Source organism: Doryrhamphus excisus, chromosome 8, assembly GCF_030265055.1.
Source record: "Doryrhamphus excisus isolate RoL2022-K1 chromosome 8, RoL_Dexc_1.0, whole genome shotgun sequence".
Classification (NCBI taxonomy): domain Eukaryota; kingdom Metazoa; phylum Chordata; class Actinopteri; order Syngnathiformes; family Syngnathidae; genus Doryrhamphus; species Doryrhamphus excisus.
The window spans coordinates 17,560,013-17,579,642 of NC_080473.1; the positions used below are offsets into that span (position 1 = coordinate 17,560,013).

A 19,630-nucleotide genomic window follows, 5' to 3' on the forward strand; every position below is an offset into this window, starting at 1 on the left:
CAGCCAGGTGTAATCTTAACCAATCACATGAACGCATCTCATTGCCTTTGAATGCGCCGGACTGGGCTGCCACCAGAGGTTACCAAGCGTCATTCACTAGGTACGCTACCTGGTGGAACACGTCATCTGTTCCTGACAGTTACATTAAACACAGCATCAGGCTAATCATGGACAAATATACCATCAAAGGTTCTCTTTGATGGTATATTTGCGATATCTCCTCCTCATCCTCCTTGAGAAAAAATGAACAGTAAAAATGTGTATCCTACAGCCAGACTTTATATTAATCCTTGCTTTTAGTTGTTGTTCATCATAAGTGGTCACTTTCTCTGTTTCTACAAAGTCCGCGCTGCGTGTTGGCTCATAAATGATGGTTACTAAGAGGAGGGGCGGGAGGGGCAATCTGGCGTACATCCACCAGCACAACCATGGAGATGAGCGCTGAGTGGAGCGGTCTTGTGTTTTTTTTTCTGGCAGAATTTTTAAAAATGTTTTTCAGAGGACAAACCAATTATTTAGGCAAGGATGAATGCATGGATGGATGGATGAATGGATGGACGGGTGGATTGGTCGTGTTTGGATAGATGGACAGGTGGATGGACAGATGGATTAATGAGTGGTGTTTGGATAGATGATGGTAGATGGACAGATGGATGGGTGGGTGGTGTATGAATGGATGGATGAATGGGTGGTGTTTGGATAGATGGATAGATGATGGTGGATGGACGGATGGGTGGGTGGTGTATGGATGGATGACTGGGAGGTGTTTGGTTAGATGGATGGATGATAGTGGATGGACGGATGGATGGGTGGGTGGTGTATGTATAGATAGATGAATGGGTGGTGTTTGGATAGATGGATGGATGGCTGGCTGGATGGCTAGATGGATGAGGGCTAACAGAGTAGATGATGTTTTTTAGTTGTGTGGTTGTTGGGTTTGTGTTGTGTTAATTTTGTGACATGTTAGCAATATGGGTCTCAAAAGTGGATGTCACTTGGCGGGTGGAGTATTCTTCAAGACAAGGTGATGCAGTCACCATGGTTACTCCCCAGAAGCTAAGGACCACTGCTTTGATGAGGATGTTTGCATTAAAGAGGTTGATTCATGCAGGATTGGAAGCACTGTCAAAGGAAGAAGAGAGTGCGGCGTCGCTTGTTGCTATGTTACACAGAAGGTTCGAAGAGATGCGGGGATTGAAAAACACTGCTATTCTTTCTTACCCTACATTTGACATTCTTCTGGCAGACTTTACCATGCTTCTGCAACTCACCTTTACCATGTCACTCCGTTCTTATTGTCTTGGTTTTTGTGCAACTGGGGAAAGTCATCACAACATGGTCAAGGCCACGTGGAGGAAAATCTTTTTTTTTCAAGTTCAATCAGTAGCTTGTTGTCATGAGATGCAGACCTGGTTGCATTCTCCCACACAGTTGCCATGGTTACCAAGATGACTTTGTTGCCAACACAAACACTCTTGAATCTCAAGCGCCGCCTCGTACGAGTGCAGCCAAACGCACGGAAAACACCAAGCTTCAACAAGAAAGCCGGGCAATTTGTGAGCTTTAATCTTCAGCTTTTTTTTTTCCACACATGTTAATATTTACACACACATGATAAAAAACTAACAATTCACATCATGTCATCATTCCGTGAGAAGGTGTTGTCGCACAAATGGAAGGTGTGGCCAACCGATAAATAAATATGTACAGTATACTGTATATTTAGAAAAATAAAAGTAAATGTTACAGTCGTACAAAAAACACAAGAACATGTGGAAAAGCAACCCTGGTAAGAACTAAACCTGACGGGAAAAGACACTTTTGACAACATGACATGACTTCCTGACATGTACGTACAGTATTTCATAACCATCATCATACTTCTTTAAATGTGTCACTAAAAGACAAGCTTGTGTTTCAGTGCTACGCTAATAAACTCCTTCGTTTCGACCCGCCGCTAACAAACAAAGCAAACAAAACTCTTTTGAAAACCACCAACAACATCAATTCACTTTCAACACAAACACAACATACTGTACATACTTCCCTTGTACACACTACTTTCTTCCCATACACTATATGTACATATTACTTACATGGCAACAAAATACACACAAAAGTACATGTCAGTCCAATTTGCTTTGTGAGGGCTTATCTAGCTACTGTAAGTACTATACTCTATGTACTGTACTGTCTGTACCCTTTCTACTGTATGTACTGTAAGTACTGTACTGTATGTACTGTAAGTAGTGTATGTAGTATGTAGAGTAAGTACTATAGTGTAAGTACAGTAAGCATGTGATGCTAGCTTATGTATGGTATCCAATCAAGTGCTTTGTACAGTTGCAGGCTTTTAGTCTGGTTCAGCTGCTGACATCAGCGATGAATTTATTACTCAAAACAAACAAAAACAAGTCACAGACGGAAGCTTTTTGTTGAACAGTCTTAAGTTCTCATGCCAGTCATCCACGATTCCACCAAGAAGCGAGCTCAGCTCCTTAAAACAGTAGCAGTACAGTGGTATGAAAAAGTGGCATGACCTCAAGACAGCCATTCATGCCAGACATCCCAGGAATCTGACTGAATTAAAGCAGTTTTGGAAAGAAGAATGGGTCAAGATTAGTCCAGACTGGGACTAACTAGACTGATCTGCAGCTACAGGAAGCGTCTGGTTGAAGTTATTGCTGTCAAGGGGGGGGGGGGGGGGGGGGGCACAAAATATTAAATATGATGGTTCAGTTACTTTCCCCCCCTTCTGTCATTGTTTGCACGCTATCCTCATTAAAATATGAAAACCTATAAATGTTTGGGTGGTTTTATTTAAAGCAGACACTGTTTTTTTTTGTCATCTGTGTGATTTTGACAAAGATCAGATCACATTTGATGGTGATTTTATGCAGAAATGTGAGAAATTCCAAAAGGTTCAGATACTTTTTCATACCACTGTAAATGGGAGGTAAACTTGAAGATAATGATTGTAAGCTAACAATAGTAGCATTGTGCACACAGGATGTCGCTGATAATGGCAGGTACAACCGATTGTCACATAAATGTTTCATGATGAGCCGTCTGGAGACTCAAAACACTTTATGCGATAAAAACAAAACAATGCACTTCCTGTATTACAGTTGCTTACACACAGTTAGCGGCTAAAAAGGTACACGTATTTTACCAAGAACAATGCGAAAGTGTGCTGCTTGGTGGAAACAAGGCTTGAAGGCGAGTGATTGTCTTCCTCTGCATCAACACAAGTGACAGATATGAAAACGCGGGTATGGGGTGCGTCACCAATCAATCTTCAAAGATCTTATCAAGTCCTGTTGGACAATGGAGCTAAACTACGATGGCGCTACATGTCTTTGCCTGCTACTGCTTGGAAATACTTGATTTTATTTCATAAAAAGAGATCGTCCTGCGTTGCAAGCCTTTTTTTTTCCCCTCATGATTGTGTGCGCATGTTTCCTGCTAGCTAATTGTGCTAACATTCACTTCTAACGAATGTTAGAATGTTATCAATCAAAAACAGCCAAGCGACAAAGGGTTCACCATCACGTAACAATCCTGGCAAGTCAAAGGGTTTGTCATCAGAGAACAATCTTTTTTTCTTTATTATTATTCTTATTTTCACGAGAACACACCGGAGCAAATGCACAATACAGTCGACTTTCCAGGAGGCAAGCAAGCTTTTGATTGACAGATACGGAAAGAAAGCGAAAAGCAATGGTGTCGACTAGCCAGCGAAGAAGGTGCTAACAAATGTTTTACAAAGGAAGTAGAAAAGCACTCGAGTTGGAAACAAGCAGGGCGGGTCAAAAAGTGGGCAGGAGGCGGGGTTTAACCTATAACCGGTTGGAGGGGCGGGAAACACCACCCTGTCACACGGACTGCTCCTTGGGGAAAGGCGGTCGAGGGCCGGGGGCGGAGAAGCCGGTGTTGGAGTACATGGGCTCATTGGAAGGGGGCTGGGCGTAGGCGTGCTGGGGCAGGAAGGTAACAGGCGGGTGTGCTTGGGTGGGCTGAGACTCGGCCAGGTGCTCCATGTCGCGCTGGTGGGTCATGTACTCGGCAGGGTTCAGCGGCTCTTCCGGATGTTTCCCAGAGTCCTGCCAGAGAGGACAAGGGGATGTTGTTGAGTGTCCGACATGGAGAGTCATCAGGCAAACGCTCCTGATTACAATTTTAAGACCACTTTTGCACAATTGCAAGAATGGACATTTTGCACTGGTGGTTCTTGATTCAGTACTTTGGGGTCTTGTTCATGAGTGAGGGATGGATGGATGAACATGAGATAGACAGGTTGATTGGTGTGGCGTCTGCAGCGACGCGGATTTGCTAATCTGGTAGACTGAACTGCGCCGATATGGGCATGGCAGTGCACCGGGGAAGACGTCTACAGATTCAGCTTGGCGCAGTGGCAATTTCATGACAAAACATTGTTGAGCACCAAAGTTTGGTACCTCCAACCTGGTCTATCACTACCACTGCGCTTGGCATAGTGGTAATTTAGTTGAGAGACATGCAGTGTGCAGACTATTTAATGTAACTGTCTGAACCAGCATATACTTAAAAAATAAACTTTAATCCCGTCTCAGATTAAAGACGTTTGTCACATACACTGGCAACCTGTGATTGCCCATTTTTCTCTGTTTTAATCTTAATCTTTAATCTTAATCTTTTAATCAAAAAAGATGGAGTGCATTATTGCAAGGAGGATGAAGAAGAGATCCCAGTAAAGAATATTCAACCAAGGGTTCTCCTATTTGGCAATGACAGAGGTGGGTCACAAGCACGATGCCAGGATTAGCCTGCTGCTGTGTTTGATGTAATTGTAATAATTTTCTACTCCTATTCGTGGACGCAGGAACAGATTACATGTCTCCGGCGAGGTGCTCAACAGTGATGGTGACCTCCATTGTGGTCTGATGTGCAGTCCAGTCCTGCGCATTTAATAGCAATTTGATTCCGTAAAATTACACTCTTACGCCTTCTGTCCTCGCACTTGCACCAGTAGGAGGGACCGAGGCATGTGTGCGTCGTCCTGCTCTGGACTGCACCGTTCACAAAAATTGCAAAGTGCGCTGGCCACACCTTGTTGGCATAGCGTAGTTGCAGTGCAGGGCTGGTGCGCCACGTCTGGTCTACAAAAATAGAACCCAAGGTGAGAAAGTCAGAGTAGAAGAGCTGCTCCTCCACACAGAGACTTGGCTTCCCTGCTTAGGCTGCTGCCCCCACAACCCGACCTTGGATAAGTGGAGGATGGAAGAATGGAAGAATGGAAGGATGGAAGAATGGAAGGATGGAAGCATGGAAGCATGGAAAGATGGATGGATGGATGGAAAAATGGATGGATGGATGGCTGGGTTGTTGATTCTTCTTTGTAATGTTTATCATGCGTTTATAAGTTAAGATCCCTGGTAGGAACCCAATTCGATGCCGGCAAGAGATAATAAGCAAAAAGCAAAGCTTTACAAAGTTAATACTTTATAAAGTACAGTAAAACTTCCACATGACCTTCTCTGTTCTACAGAGGTCAATGAGAATAATTTCACATGACAGAGCTCAGTGTCCTGCAGACGTTGTCATCCTGGGCCGCTTCCAAAGAACAAAATGTGGTCTCACTTGTAATAAGGTACACAAAATTAACTAATGAAGAATTAAGGAGGAAGTAATGAGTAGTCGGCAGATTTTTGTGTACCTTATTCCAAAGTGTTACCAAAAATGTCTGAATGCTGAAAAGAAGAACCGTTAGATGGGAAGTTCAGCAGAGAGCACAACATGATTGGTCCCAACAGCTTCGACCAAAATGATTTTTATGTTGCAAAGTTTCATTTGATGCAAACAAATGATGAAAACAAACCAAAAAAAAATGAAAAATAAAATTCATAAACATGATCTATTCATTAGGTGTGTAACTGTGATGCAGAGGCAAAATGAACATATTTCAGATTTGAATGAAAGTTAGCTTTTTCTGAAGCTCAGATCAATGAGCTTAAAAGGCTTCACTTACCTTTTCCGTATATGAAAGAAAACACACCCGATATCTTATGAAAATGTCATTTTTAAGGACATCCCAATCGACTCTCCTAAGCCAGCGCACATGCACAGTGTCAGATTGTATTGGGGATTCTATTTGTAACATTCCTAGTTGTGTGTTGTAACTTGGACATGCCCTGCCGTAACATGATGTCATGAAGACTGCTACGTATCTATTGACAGATACCATACAGAAGCGTACGAAAACATCCTTATTTTGCATATTGCCTCCATGAATGTCATAGAAAAGGAGTTTCAACCAAGACCAGATGAGTCAAACATGAATAGTGAACGAAGTGACCAAAAGAAGAAGCCAATCAACTGATTTCACAGGTCCACTCCAACTTCATCACCACCACATACACGGATATACAACCACATACCAACACATCACCGACAGGCAGACTGTAACCTTTTTATCTTTTATCATTAAGAAAATATTTTTAAAAGCACATCCATATATAAAGTGCTTAAATCCAATGCATCATTAAATAGTATCTAGTCAATTTATTGATTACATTTTAAACCATAGATGGACAGCTTTGATTGCTTTGCCTTTGGGGTCAGCTCCCTCGTCACAGCAACGAACGATGCAGAGTCTGGGGATCTTTACAATCATTCAGGTTTCTTTTATCGCTAGAATATAAAAGTTAGTCGCTAGAATATAAAAAGAATACAATATAGAATATAAAAGTTAGCCGAGTTCAGAAGAAACACTCACCATAATTATGCCCAAGTAGAAGATTAATAATATTCTTAACATGTGGTCATCCTTTTGTAGATACCGTTTTACGGCTGGATGCGTTTTTCTCCTTTAAATGTTGATTTCAGGCAAAATGTTTATTTTTTTAAATAATCAACATGCCGCATCCATTCGAAGACGGAAGACACATCCATCCATCCATTAATTTTCTATGCCGCGTATCCTCACTAGGGTCGCATAGGCTGTCATTGGTTAAGACGCGGGGTACACCCTGGACTGGTGGCCAGCCAATCACAGGGCACATATAGACAAACAACCATTCACACTCACATTCATACCTATGGACAATTTGGAGTGGCCAATGAAGCTACCATGCATGTTTTTGGAATGTGGGAGAAAAACCAGCGTACCCGGCGAAAACCCACATAGCACATGGAGAACATGCAAACTCCACACTGAGATACCAGAGTGGGGAATCGTACTTGGGTCTCCTCGCTGTGTGGCCTGCGCCGTGCCAACATGTTGCAGACATTGAAATTTACATCTTTTCTTGACCCATAAAAAGCATATGTAAATCCATTTTATTAATGGTCTACCACTAGAGTTGATATACATTATGACACCAGAACATTGTATACCCCAATGCTGAGACAGCCGATTTTGAAAAAAAAATCCAAAATATCAGTGTTTATGTGGCCGTAGTCTAAAGGAAAGGATTTGATCATACGAAACCCTTCCGAATGAATACAAGCCCCTTGTGCTAAATTTGAGTAATTTTCTGCTGAGTTACAAATGTTTTTAATTTTAAACTCCCAGACATTTTTATCAGAAACACAAGAAAGTGAGAAAAACAGCATAATGAAAATGAGAGTGAAAAAAGAGGGGACTTACGACTATTCCTCACACATCTCTACATCTAGGAAAACCAGCATCCCAGCTCTGGAGAAGGATTTGGGAAATTTCCAGTAAGTTATACAGAGTACAGAATATAGAATATGTTCTATGGGTGAAGTGTGGGGGTATTTATTAGTAAGCAAGCTGCCAGCAAAACCGTTAGATCAGCTAACACATTGCCCAAACAACAATCAGCTAGCGGTGAGACAAACACAAACAACAAGGAGACAAAGACCTTGAGCGGTTGCGGGCGAGCTGGGAAACGTATTTGAGTTATTATGGGTGAGGGCTGTCCTTGTTCTTAATCTTGACATTTTGGGGCCAGCCGAGTGGACGGCGGAGTGAGAAACTCTCTTTTCCTGTAATTCCGACTTTAGAGAGAAACGCAAGGCATATACTCACGGAATCATGTGCTTCTATTCCAGATCAGATGTTCACCATACTATCTTTTTTTTCAAATAACATTTTATCAATAACTTCAGATGTAGTTGGAGGTAAGAAGGACTGGAACAAATGAGGATGTGACCAATGGTAAATGTTGATAAGCCGTCATGAAATATCATGGCATGACTACTAGCACATGATTACTATGTGGAGAAGCATGTAGAACATCTATAGTACAGTGACACCTGCAAGGTGCGCTGTATTCGGGCACACGCTCTGAGCAGCCTGTGTGACGCCACCAAAGTCTCTTTGCTTTTTTTCTGGTGTTTCAGGAAGCTAATGAGATTTTTGTGTGCTGGATTGTATTTTTTTTCCTCTCATCGTGGAGCGTTTAGTACAACTCGTATGTGAGTTAAATGTTTGCTTACATGTGAGCCCAGGCCATTAACGTCACAGGCAAGAGAAAATAAAGAGCGCTTGATTTGCTCACCCGCAAAAATGATCAGTTATCAGAGCTGTTTTTAATATTACTGAATTTATCTATATTGCATCATAATTTCCTGATATCGACCTGATAATTATGGTGCAGTCATATCTAATATGATAGCTCAGCCACGACTTCTGAGATCAATGGATGATTATTCTTATTTTCTGAAAAATAATGGGTTTTAATTTAATAGTGTTGAGAAGGTGGGTAGGCATGTAGCCAGGTGCAGTCGGTAGTAGGTACAGTAAGTATCGTCGTTATTGTATGTGTTTTACGAAAGTATGTAAAAGAATCTTTATGTCTGTCGCTGTGTAGACTGGTCGGCTGGGAAGATATATGGTGATACATACTTAGGTAGGTCAGGTGTTGTAGTATAGGTGTATAAATGGAGATGGATGTGTACTTTAGTTAAAGTGGGTCGGCGATGGTCAGGACGAGAGTACTACCTACTGTTCCACCTCTGCAAGCAGTCTCTACGTCTCTACGTCTCTACGCTAAGCAGTTGCAATGTTTGACAATTTGTTTCCTTACCATACCCAAAGCAAAGCGTGACCTAAACAGCGAGGTATCAGGATTATTGTAGAACAATAAACATCTAGTATCTAAGGGGGTGTTTTGGGGTTGCTGCATTTTTCCAGGAACAACAAATATTCCTACGCTGTCAGCTCACCTGAGGTCATGTTTTCTTTTTTTCCTCACAGAAGCTCAACAACAACAACAACAACAACAACGCGACTCCCTGAAAAGCCAGCTGTCAGATTTGACAGTAAAATTATGGACTGGTGAGAAAACAAATGTGTTGGAGGCGGCCCGGGTGGACCCAACCGCTGTTTGAGTCTCATAAATCTTCCAAAAGCAGTCAAGAGAGCACAGATCCTGATGGAGCCTGGCACGGTCAGATGTCTTACACGACATATCAGTGAAGTCACTCCATTGTCGGCGCATTGAATGGATGGTAATTGGACTGTTTGGACATTTGGCCTCTCATCCGAGCAGGCTTCATCAGTTTAGGCTCAAAGACTAGCTGGGACACGCACCAGTCAAACTGGATAGGATACCTCAAGGCAAATTTCCACCTTGCTATGAGATGGGTCCATGACCATCGTTACATCAGAATGGGATGCTAACCAAGGTGATAGCACCCAAACCACCAACCAGGCAGGCAGAGGCCCCACTCCATTGTATCCTAACCACTAAAGGGCCAAGAACCATTCCTGTCCGGACATGCCTCCTCCTTTACAGGATAAATAGACTAGAGCTGTCCTATCTTGTCTAGTTGCTGTGTGCCCCACCTAGTCTGTAATCAAGCATGCTCCAATCAGAGGCCAAAGTCTTCAAAGACAATCCAATTGCCATCCAGTCCATTCCCTGAGAATACTAACTGCTTATCTTGTCTCACACACTGACATTAAATCAAGGTTTTGGACACTTGGAATCAGGGGGTGCAACGGTAAACCATATTCCATCCAGTCCGTGACCTGAGAATATCAGGTAGATCATAATATGGACACTTGGCATCAACCATATTCACGGTTCGTGTCACGTTTGGGTTCCCTTTGGGGATAATAGCCCTGGTCTCCATCCCTACTGAACTATGTTTGGTTTTACCCACTTATCTTTTTACGTATTTGATCAGGAAGGCCAAACGTTCCCAAACAGGAGACTTTTACCACGGAAGTGGCTTTTTGGCCATGACTCCCGCTAGCTAAAGGCTGGACTGCCATGATGTCATGAACACTTCCAGTCCCCGTCTTTTAATGTGTACCACGTGGGAACATACGAAAGCCAGCATACGGAAAATCACCGAAATAATACGCAGTCAGTAGTTCTTACAAACAAAAGGACAACTAAGTAAGATTGGCGGACCCGTTGGGATGTTCTCTGAAGAGAGTTATCTTGATTTTAAAAGGAGCTCAAATCCTGTATCTTCCTATAACATCGTCTTGTAATAACCACCTCAAGGTGATAAAACGTATTTCTAAGCGGCCACATGACATTCCGAGTAATCTACTGTATCAACGTCACCTTTCCCAAAAACGCCAATAGCCCGCAGATCCTCCCGACGGCATCTATCAGGTCAGACTTCCTGTCACTCCAATTAAAGTTCCTTCCAACTTTGAGCAAACACGAGGGACCGGGGGCCAAGGGGAACTTTATCAAGCACGTGCGTTTGAACTGTGCGCTAATCTAAATGAAATCTGGCTCACCTTGAAGTCATTCTGAGCGTGGATGAAGTGCTTTCAAGAGGAGCTGCCCAAATATCTGATCATGTAATAAGTCTGTCAAAGCAACACTTGAAAAAAAAAAACACAATCATGCGGCGATTAACAGTCGGCTGATTCCTTTGACAGATTATTTTCCACCCCAAAGGAGACTTGACTTGTAAAGCTTTCATTGCACTGAAAAAAAAAGGATCCCGGTCTGGATGAACGGCCGCTTCAGTCAGGAGCTGGACTGAGGTTTTACCGAACAGCACAACCTGAGGGCAAGAGGCTAATGCCCTTTTCTACATACAGGGAAAGCCGACATGTTGCGGCTGCAGTCTCATCACTTCTTGAGCTGCTGACTGAACACTGAGGGGGGGCAGACATGCTAACTTGTCAATATTCACTCGGCACTGTGACGCCCCACGCTTGTACTTTGTACACCACGCTAGTGGCTACAGTTTGGGTAGACAAACGTAATATTTAACTGATGCTCATATTTTGATTGCTTTCAGAAGTGCTGAAAATATCACCTTTTCATTTACAGAATGTTTATTTCACTCTACCTCTTCTCGATGGCTATCATTTCTTCACTTTCTGTCTTTCACGTGTGACCATTTTGTTTTACAAATAGACTCACCCATCACCACATCGCAGTTCAAACATTGTGGCTTTACTATCGCCATTTTTCAAAAACAATGTGGTTAAATACAGCCTAGTTATAAAAACATTATATGTATGCAAATTGTATGAATTATCTACACCCTCTACACGGATATTGTATTTATTAACAAGGAAGGAATACTTATCCAATTAACCGCCATAAACGAGGGATTAGTGAGAGAGAATAATTTCACGCAGCACACCAAGTAATCAAGACCGGTATCGCCTCAGGCAGTGTTTTTGTTTTGCTGAGTGATTATTTTTTTGTCACACCTAACCAATTCAGACGGAATTGGTAATCTTCTTCTCCCTTCTTTTGATAAATGATTATTGTGGTAACCTTCTCCAGCTCCAAGAGAGTTGAAAATATGAAAAATAGCAAAGTACACACATGTACTACACAATAATACACAGACACTGTAGAAGTACAGCTAGTGATTCCCTGTCGGGATATTTGCTGTGATGTGAAAAGCTGCTTTCTTTCATTGAGAAGATGTATCAAAGCGTCTCCTAGCAACCAGAGACATTGTCCAGAGCTGGACTTGTTTGTCTCCCTTGAGGCCCTGCATGTTTTTCGGCTCTGTTTTGGAATGATTTGATTTTTAGGATTCGCTCAAAAAGATTCCATTCTCTCAAAAAGCAGAGACGCTCATATTGTTGTTTTTTTTTTTTGTACCAAACAACTTCCTGGGCAAAATATCATGATTTGAAATCTCCAGAGTTCATCTTCACATGGATGGAAGTGCATCTAAATATGAAGAGAAGGTCTGCTGCTCTTTCTCTGAGCACATCCCATCAGGGCCAAGAGCATCCCGAACCCCGACATTGGCGGGTTGCTATGGAAACCAATCTGCCAACAAAACCACTCTGTGCACCCCCCCCCCCCCCCCCCCACCCACATACACACTCTATGTACTCTTTCTTTATGCATGACGGGTTGGTGTAAACACTTGAGGAGAAACATTTGTGCGTCTCCGTGATTGGCTGCTTGATGGTGAACTATTATCAACGCTTACGGCTTCCACTCGATTCACATGACGATTTGTGCATGAAAAAGGTAAAGTGTATGATGTACATTGCAGCGTTTTGACCCAATGTGATTTTGACACGTTGTTTGCGTCTGTTTTTGATGCTGATCATCTGAGGCAATGTTGCACCAACATGGCTATTTGATAAAACACATTTTGCCACTAAGGTGTGAAAAATAAATAATCAGGGAAAGGGTTGTATGCACCAAACAACAGCTCAGAGTGCCTGGCCTTCTTGGGGCCAACTGAATTTTGACCTTTAGGTCACCGCTCATGCGTAAACAACGATGCAAAGTGCTAAGCTAGTCGGCGAATTGCGAGATTTTAAGCCCTCGCTAAAGTTTATGGTCACTAAAATGAGTGAAGGAGCTGGACCAAGTAAAAAGGCAAAAACTGGACCAAGTAAAAAGGCAAAAAACATATCACTTCCATACGGATATGGAATATTATACGGATATTATGATACGGATATTATCCATGACTGATAAACATTTGGAAGTGTGCTTGAGGCTGGCTATCAGCAGCTACTGTCCGGACTATGCATCCCTGGCTGGTTCAATTCAGTGCAAGTCATCAAAGTAAACTCAGGTAATTACAAAAAATGTTAATAGTTAATTATGTGTGTTTTGCAATATTGGCTCATTTGGTTATGTAAGGTACATCAACATACATTGTACGTACAAATAATCCTCAATACATTTGAAAATAAATAGATGTTTTGCATTTTTGTAGTGGGTAGATCATTTTGACTCGGTCATTTTAAAAGTAGCTCGCATGCTGAAAAAGTGTGAGCACCCCTGCCCTACGTCATCATCAGACCTGCAGCCGCACGTTTTGGACACACAAGGGCTGAGTTGTCCACTTTTCACCACTTGCTGATGAGTTGGACTAGATGGTGGGGGAGGATGCCGTACGGAACATTCGGTAGAGTCTCACGTTTGTCTTCAACTCTCAGCTCCAGCAGAGCCAGTGAACATCTGAGGTTTTACATATATATATATATATACGTATGTGTGTGTGTGTGTGTGTGTGTGTGTGTGCAATGCCCTGCATGGTTCATTTTCATGGAGACTAAAAGTATTTGAACTAAAAAAAAGTTGAGTGAAGGCTGAGGTGAGGTGAAATTTGTGTTCCATCTGATGGTTGTGTGTGGATGAAAGACAGGAATGTATAGAAACAAAATATCCATGTTGGTGTGGACATAGCCTGAGCCCGGAGGAGGCGTGCGTTAGCGATGTGGAAATAACAGCAGGACCGCACAGCAGCACCAAGAAAGTTGTCCGACACCAAAGGAGAAGGTGGACAGTGGGGGTGAGGATCTTTAAGAGGTCCCACATGTGACAGGAGAAGGAAGAGGAAGAGGAGTGCATGGGTCTGTGTACCTGCAGGCCAAAGTCTGAGGGGAAAGGCCTATAATGGCATGCGCTAGTGTGAGCTAGGCTGGATGGTTGCATACTCGACAAGGTCCCCAGGGCCAGACAGAGCGGAGCTTCGCGGGCTGGGAGACGAGGCCAAGGCTGCAGTATCCAGCTCCGCGTACTGGACCTCGCAGTCCTTGTGGCCCGAGTTCTGGAGACAAGAAAGGGCGAGAGGCGTGTGAGGACCGACAGCGGTGGAGAGATGAAGAGCGGCAGGTAACAATGCACGAGTGCGATGAGCGGCACCTGTGCATTACGACACAAACCGGCCAGTGGGACACAAATCGGGAAAGTACACACAAACACGCTCACGATCTGCCAACACGAAAACTTCACACACTCGGTATAGCCAGACATGACAGGTACATTTGCGTCCTCAGCTTGGTTTTCATTGGCGTATTGGAAAAACGATTATTCATCCATATTTCCTATCATTATGAAGCAGAATTCAGCCTTGGATTGTTTACCCACTAATAGCTGGGTTTAGACCCCGCTGTTGATTTTTTTTTGCTGTTGCAATAGTAATCCTGCTATCCGTCCGTCCGTCCGTTTGTGTCGAGTTTGTGTCACAGGGGCAGCAACCTTAGCCGGAAAACCCAGACTTCCCTTTCCCCGATTATTGGTCCAGCTCCTCCCGGCAGACAACTGAGGTGCTCCCGGGCCAATTGAGAGACATCGTCTCTCCAATGTGTCCTGGGTCTTCCCTGAGGCCTCCTACCGGTTGGACATCTCCCCAGGGAGGCATCCTGACCAGATGCCCAAGCCACCTCATCTGGCTTCTCTCAATATTGAAGAGCAGTTCTACTCCTGAGCTTCTCCCTGTTGAAGTGCTTCTCACCTTATCTCTAAGGGAGAGCCCAGTCACCATACGGAGAAAGCTCATTTCATCCGCTTGTACCCGCCATTTTGTCCTTTTGGTCACTAGCCAAGCCCTGACTATAGTGAGGGTAGGAACGTAGAACCACCGCTAAATTGAAAGCTTTGTCTTTAGGCTCGGTTCCCACAACAGATCAATGCACAGCCCACATCACTGGAGATGCCTGTCTATCATCTGCTCTATCCTTCCCACACAAAAATATGTCTTTAAAAATATTGCCTCTGAGTCTTGCTCACAAATAAATCAGTTGTTTATTTAGAAAAACAACTTCAAATGTTGGCTCTGTTTCGTGGACAAAACACTGCAGTCATGCAGACGCTGAGATGCGGTCGTCAGCTAGCGTGTGTGATTGAAGGACCAATTGACCCGATGAGCAAGTGGCCCTAGTGACCGAGTTAATGACTCAAACGAGCTAATCAATGAACACAATGCCTTCAGCACCAAGCCGAAAAATAATTTTCTTCCCCTCCACTCAGTCTTCTCATCACACTGAAGTGAGTGCTTGAAGGCAGCATGTCAATAGTAAGGGTCTATGCACACGGAAATATTTTCAGGTCAAAGCGTTAAAGTATTTTATCCTTCCACTCCGGATGCCCTGAATCATTCCTTCATTCATTTTCTACCACTTATCCTAACGAGGGTCGCTGGGCGAGAGGCGGGGTACACCCTGGTCGCCAACCAATCACAGGGCACATATAGACAAACAACCATTCCCACTCACATTCATACCTATGGACAATTTGGAGTCGCAAATTAACCTAGCATGTTTTTGGAAAGTGGGAGGAAGCCGGAGTTCCTGAAGAAAACCCACCCATGCTCAGTGGCTCGGGCAGACGTCTCCCTGCGGAGGTGTTCAGGGCACGTTCAGGGTCCGGTAAGAGGCCCCGGGAAAGACCCAGGACACTTTGGTGACACTATGTCTCTCAATCAGCCTAGGAACGCCTCGGCATCAACTGGGAAGAGCTGGCTAAAGTAGCGTCGGAGAGGCAAGTCTGGTCTTCCCTGCTTAGGCTGCTGCCCTCGCTATCCCACCTCAGACAAGTGAAGGAGAACATGGATGGAATGTATAGCACTTCCCCTGGACGACAACCGGATTTCAATCCATTTCCCTGAACTTTGAAGTGCACACAATACCAGCAATGATTTTAGTCATGTAAAAAAGCAGTCATCAAAAAAAAAAAATCCTGCAAATCGTGTAAAAAAAGGTTCATATCCTGCAAGACAAGAATATGAATAATGTCAGAGTTCCCGTGCAGGTAGGAGTTTTATCGTTAGTGTGTTCTGATTGACTGCCGTGGTCTGCATATTGATTCTCAGAAGTTAAAAAAAATGTATCAAAAAAGTAAATAAACATTGAAAGGTTTGCTGTAAAAAAAAAAAAAACGAAAGAAAATCTTCTTCTCTGACGATTAATGCAAAAAACGTGAAAATAAATGGTGAAATTAACAATTAAAATCAGATGTGGTCCACCTCGTTGGGTCATGGGTTTGGATGGAGGGCACAGAGAGAGGCGGGAAATGAAGACACCTCGTTGCTCTCCATCTCCACCCAAGGGAGAAAGACAAGCAGAAGATTGAGGCTTTTACATAAATTCACATTCAGAATTCACATCTGCGGCCTCTCATTCCCGCCCTCACCGCTGGCCTGCTGCGCTGGCTGCTTATTTAAATATGTGGAATATTCGTCATGGGCTGGGTGCAATCAGGGGGAAAATTGGAGCCACCTCGCGATGGGAATGGGCAGATTGTGTTTTAGCCTTGCAGAATCATCATTAGGAACTCTGCACTTTGCGAGCGAGCCAATCATGCTAAACTTGTAAAGTCAAATGGGATGTGCTACGACACCCGACCCGGTGTGGGTCCAGGTGCCGTCAGGATGCTAAGTTTCCATCAACAGCAGTGCAATTCTAACACCATACACAGTACGTATCTCCAACTCACAAACACATAACACACTTCCTCATTGTCTGGGACCACCGCAAGATGCATTCACGGACACTCGGAACATCACAACAATATCTTTATCATGCGTGTATGTGTGGTCTTAATCACCAGAAAGACAAAGAAAAACACTAAGTGGATATTCTTATCACTTGGTCATTTAACAAATGCAATTGGATGTGTTCATGTATGCTTGGAAATCCCAGTGTCCAAACATGTGAATTCAAATTAAATGACATGCTTTGAACGTAACTCTTCTAAATGAGTTACAGTGTGAATGAATGAGTGAATGATATCCATCCTGTAAAATATTGCATACAGTATATGCTTCTGCTGTTGAAAAATGTATGTAAATGTAAACATTGTGTGGGGCGTGTGCTGATCCAAATGAAGGTTGTTTGGCCTTGGTGGAGGTTCACATGAAGGTCACATGTTTATTTAACAGATATTTCATTATTGTGTGTGTGTGTGTGTGTGTTGTGATAGCAATGGTAATGGTAATGGTTTTATTTCATTTAAACATGCATCAGATTACAATTGAGTGCATCCCATAATCAGTTCACAGTTCCACATGTCCAAAAGGAGTAGGAAGAAGCAAAGCTTATTAAATCCTACCCCTCCATCTGGTACTTTTACAATCAGTAACCGTTACATTTGTTCACTTCCTGCTTTCCATAATACAGTTTTTTTGGTTTTATTGAAAAAAAATTGTATTTTTTTATTTTATTTTTATTTTATTTTTTTAAATAATGTACCTCGTACCGAAGGACGAGGTGATATGACCATCCAATGACATAATGGGTACGATAGTAAGTGTCAATATAGTGATATGTATAGCACATCATGACTGGTTCAAGACTCTTCATCCTTGTATTTAGCAAACATCAACCGCTTGTATTGTTTATTGAATTGGCTCATCGTTGTGCATTGTTTGAGGGTCTTACTCAATCCATTCAATGAGGCTAATGATGGTGGTCATCACATAATGCGTGTTATCATCACTTGATTGTCTTATCTTTCTTTGTTTTTGGCGGAGAGAAAATGATAGCAGCGTCTAAAAGCGTCTAAAGTCAGTAGAAGATGATGATAATAAAGTCATGTGAAAAGATGAGGTGGGGGAACTTTTCTATTGATGAAGGGTGAAAATAGTAGCACCTCCACTGTGTTGTGGTGCTACGGACTCAATCGAACTCAATCGAACGACATGCACCCCAGCATCTCCGTCCATCCATTTCCTGTACCGCTTGTCCTCACCAGGGTTAGCGTGTGCTGGGGCCTATCTGACCTGTCAACACCGAGGATGGTGTCTGCTGACCACGAATTGAGGACACTTTGGAGAAGTTTCGGGAGTGATGCGTCGTGAGGAGCCGGACGAAGAGGGGCCAGGGCTTCCCCGGATAAACAAAAGAAGTGTCAATAATGTCTTTTACGGTCATTTATAAAAAGTGACACATCTTTTTTTGTTTTTACTTTGTTTACTTCGTTTGGATCACCTTGGACCAAACCGTCATAAACCAGCATAACAGTATTTTTGGTGTACACCAAACCAAGCTTCCTCTATTTGGCCTCAAAGGTCAGCGGCTGCAAATGAAATTAATAATAAACTCCAATATAAAGTGGAAAAAAACACAGCGATACCACGTTGGTGTCACGACCCACACTGCTGTGAGACCTCAGCAGCAGGCTGTGTCACAAGCCAGGCAGCGGGGAAGCTCATTTAAACCCCACTTTCACGTCCACAAACATTTACACAAAGCACCGTAAACACACACACTCTCTCTGTGTCTAAACCCCTCAAAACTTAGTGTAACTCAAACCAGAAACTCCAGCCAAAGCAAACTAAAGCTTGGACTGAAGGGGGGGGAGTGTGTGTGGGTGGAGGGGGGTCTTGAGCTAACAGAGCTAACCTTTCCTGATCAACACTTGCAATGATGCTACGTATGGAAGTGTGGCTATGAAAGGAAGTCATTAAAGCTTAGGATTATGTGGAAGTGAAGCTGGCTGGGGTGGGGGTGGGGGGGCATTGGGGTCAGGTGTGTGCGGGTGGTGAGGTGCTGGTGTAAATAATGAGATAAAGAGCTTAGCCCAAGTAGTGAGTGGATTTACAGGCCTGGCATGTCATGAAACCTCCAATCTACTTTTTACCATCAAGAGCCGAGGGGGGGTGGAGTATCAGGGATGGAGGTGATGGAGGGCGGCCAGCAGAGGTGAGAGGAGCTCATGGTGGAATTTCAGCACAAATCAAGTGTAAAGGTGTAAATCATTGCACATCAGACGCTTGGTTTCTTCGCTGGCAAATTACGAGCAGCAGAAAGCGGGCGGCCACCGGGAATGCCTCCTTGATGGAGCCGCTGGGGGCGGGTACTCACCGTCTTATCGGTGAAGGGGGTGGACTCAGAGGGCGCCATGTCATAATAGGGTGGCTGGAGGGGGAGCTTCTGCATCTCCTCGTCTTTGTCCAGATGGACCACCTGCAGGAGACACAGTGAGCATCTGTACTGTTATCTGTATTCATACTAGAGTAAGCAATATTAGCGTTATTAATATCACCGTGATCATTAGCAATATTCTCTCTACTAATGTTATTGTGATTTATATCAATATTAATATTACCATTCACTATTAGCCATTCATTATAACCCCTGGTACCGTAGAAAACTACACTATATTTCCAATATAATATAATTGATTTTTTTTTATTTTAAATTATGCTCATGTTTGGCCCTTTGTATTGAGTTGTGGACTCTTATAGAGCAGCTACACACAATAACCCGCACACAAAGCTTTCTAGATCTTCCAGCTGTATTTCCTTGGATTTTCAAAAAGCTATGTTTTAATTTATTGCACCCACGGCCTGCCTCCAGACACACCCACTCTGCTGTGATTGGCCACACTCCCGAGGACTTTCAGACTACTGCCGAAGCCCAATTTCAAATTTTGTGGGCATAAGAGCTGATGAATAATGAATGATAAATGAATAAAACTTTGCAGCAGCTCAT

The 19,630-nt window shown here is 43.2% G+C and overlaps 1 protein-coding gene across 5 annotated transcripts in view; it reads right to left on the reverse strand.

The window, feature by feature from the left end:
• Positions 1 to 134: 134 nt before the first annotated feature.
• The window catches only part of nectin1b (nectin cell adhesion molecule 1b), a 187,158-nt gene continuing 167,662 nt past the window's right edge, over positions 135 to 19,630 (reverse strand). For 2 of the 5 annotated variants that reach the window (XM_058080329.1, XM_058080331.1), the window contains 2 exons: positions 19,001 to 19,102; positions 135 to 4,103 (listed from right to left, as the gene is read on the reverse strand). In XM_058080329.1, the coding sequence (XP_057936312.1) occupies positions 3,876 to 4,103; positions 19,001 to 19,102 (330 nt within the window). In that variant the 3' untranslated portion in view covers positions 135 to 3,875. Of the gene's footprint in view, positions 4,104 to 7,627; positions 7,676 to 13,778; positions 13,966 to 19,000; positions 19,103 to 19,630 lie in introns of all 5 variants that reach the window. The other 3 variants (XM_058080332.1, XM_058080334.1, XM_058080333.1) reach the window with 3 other exon arrangements.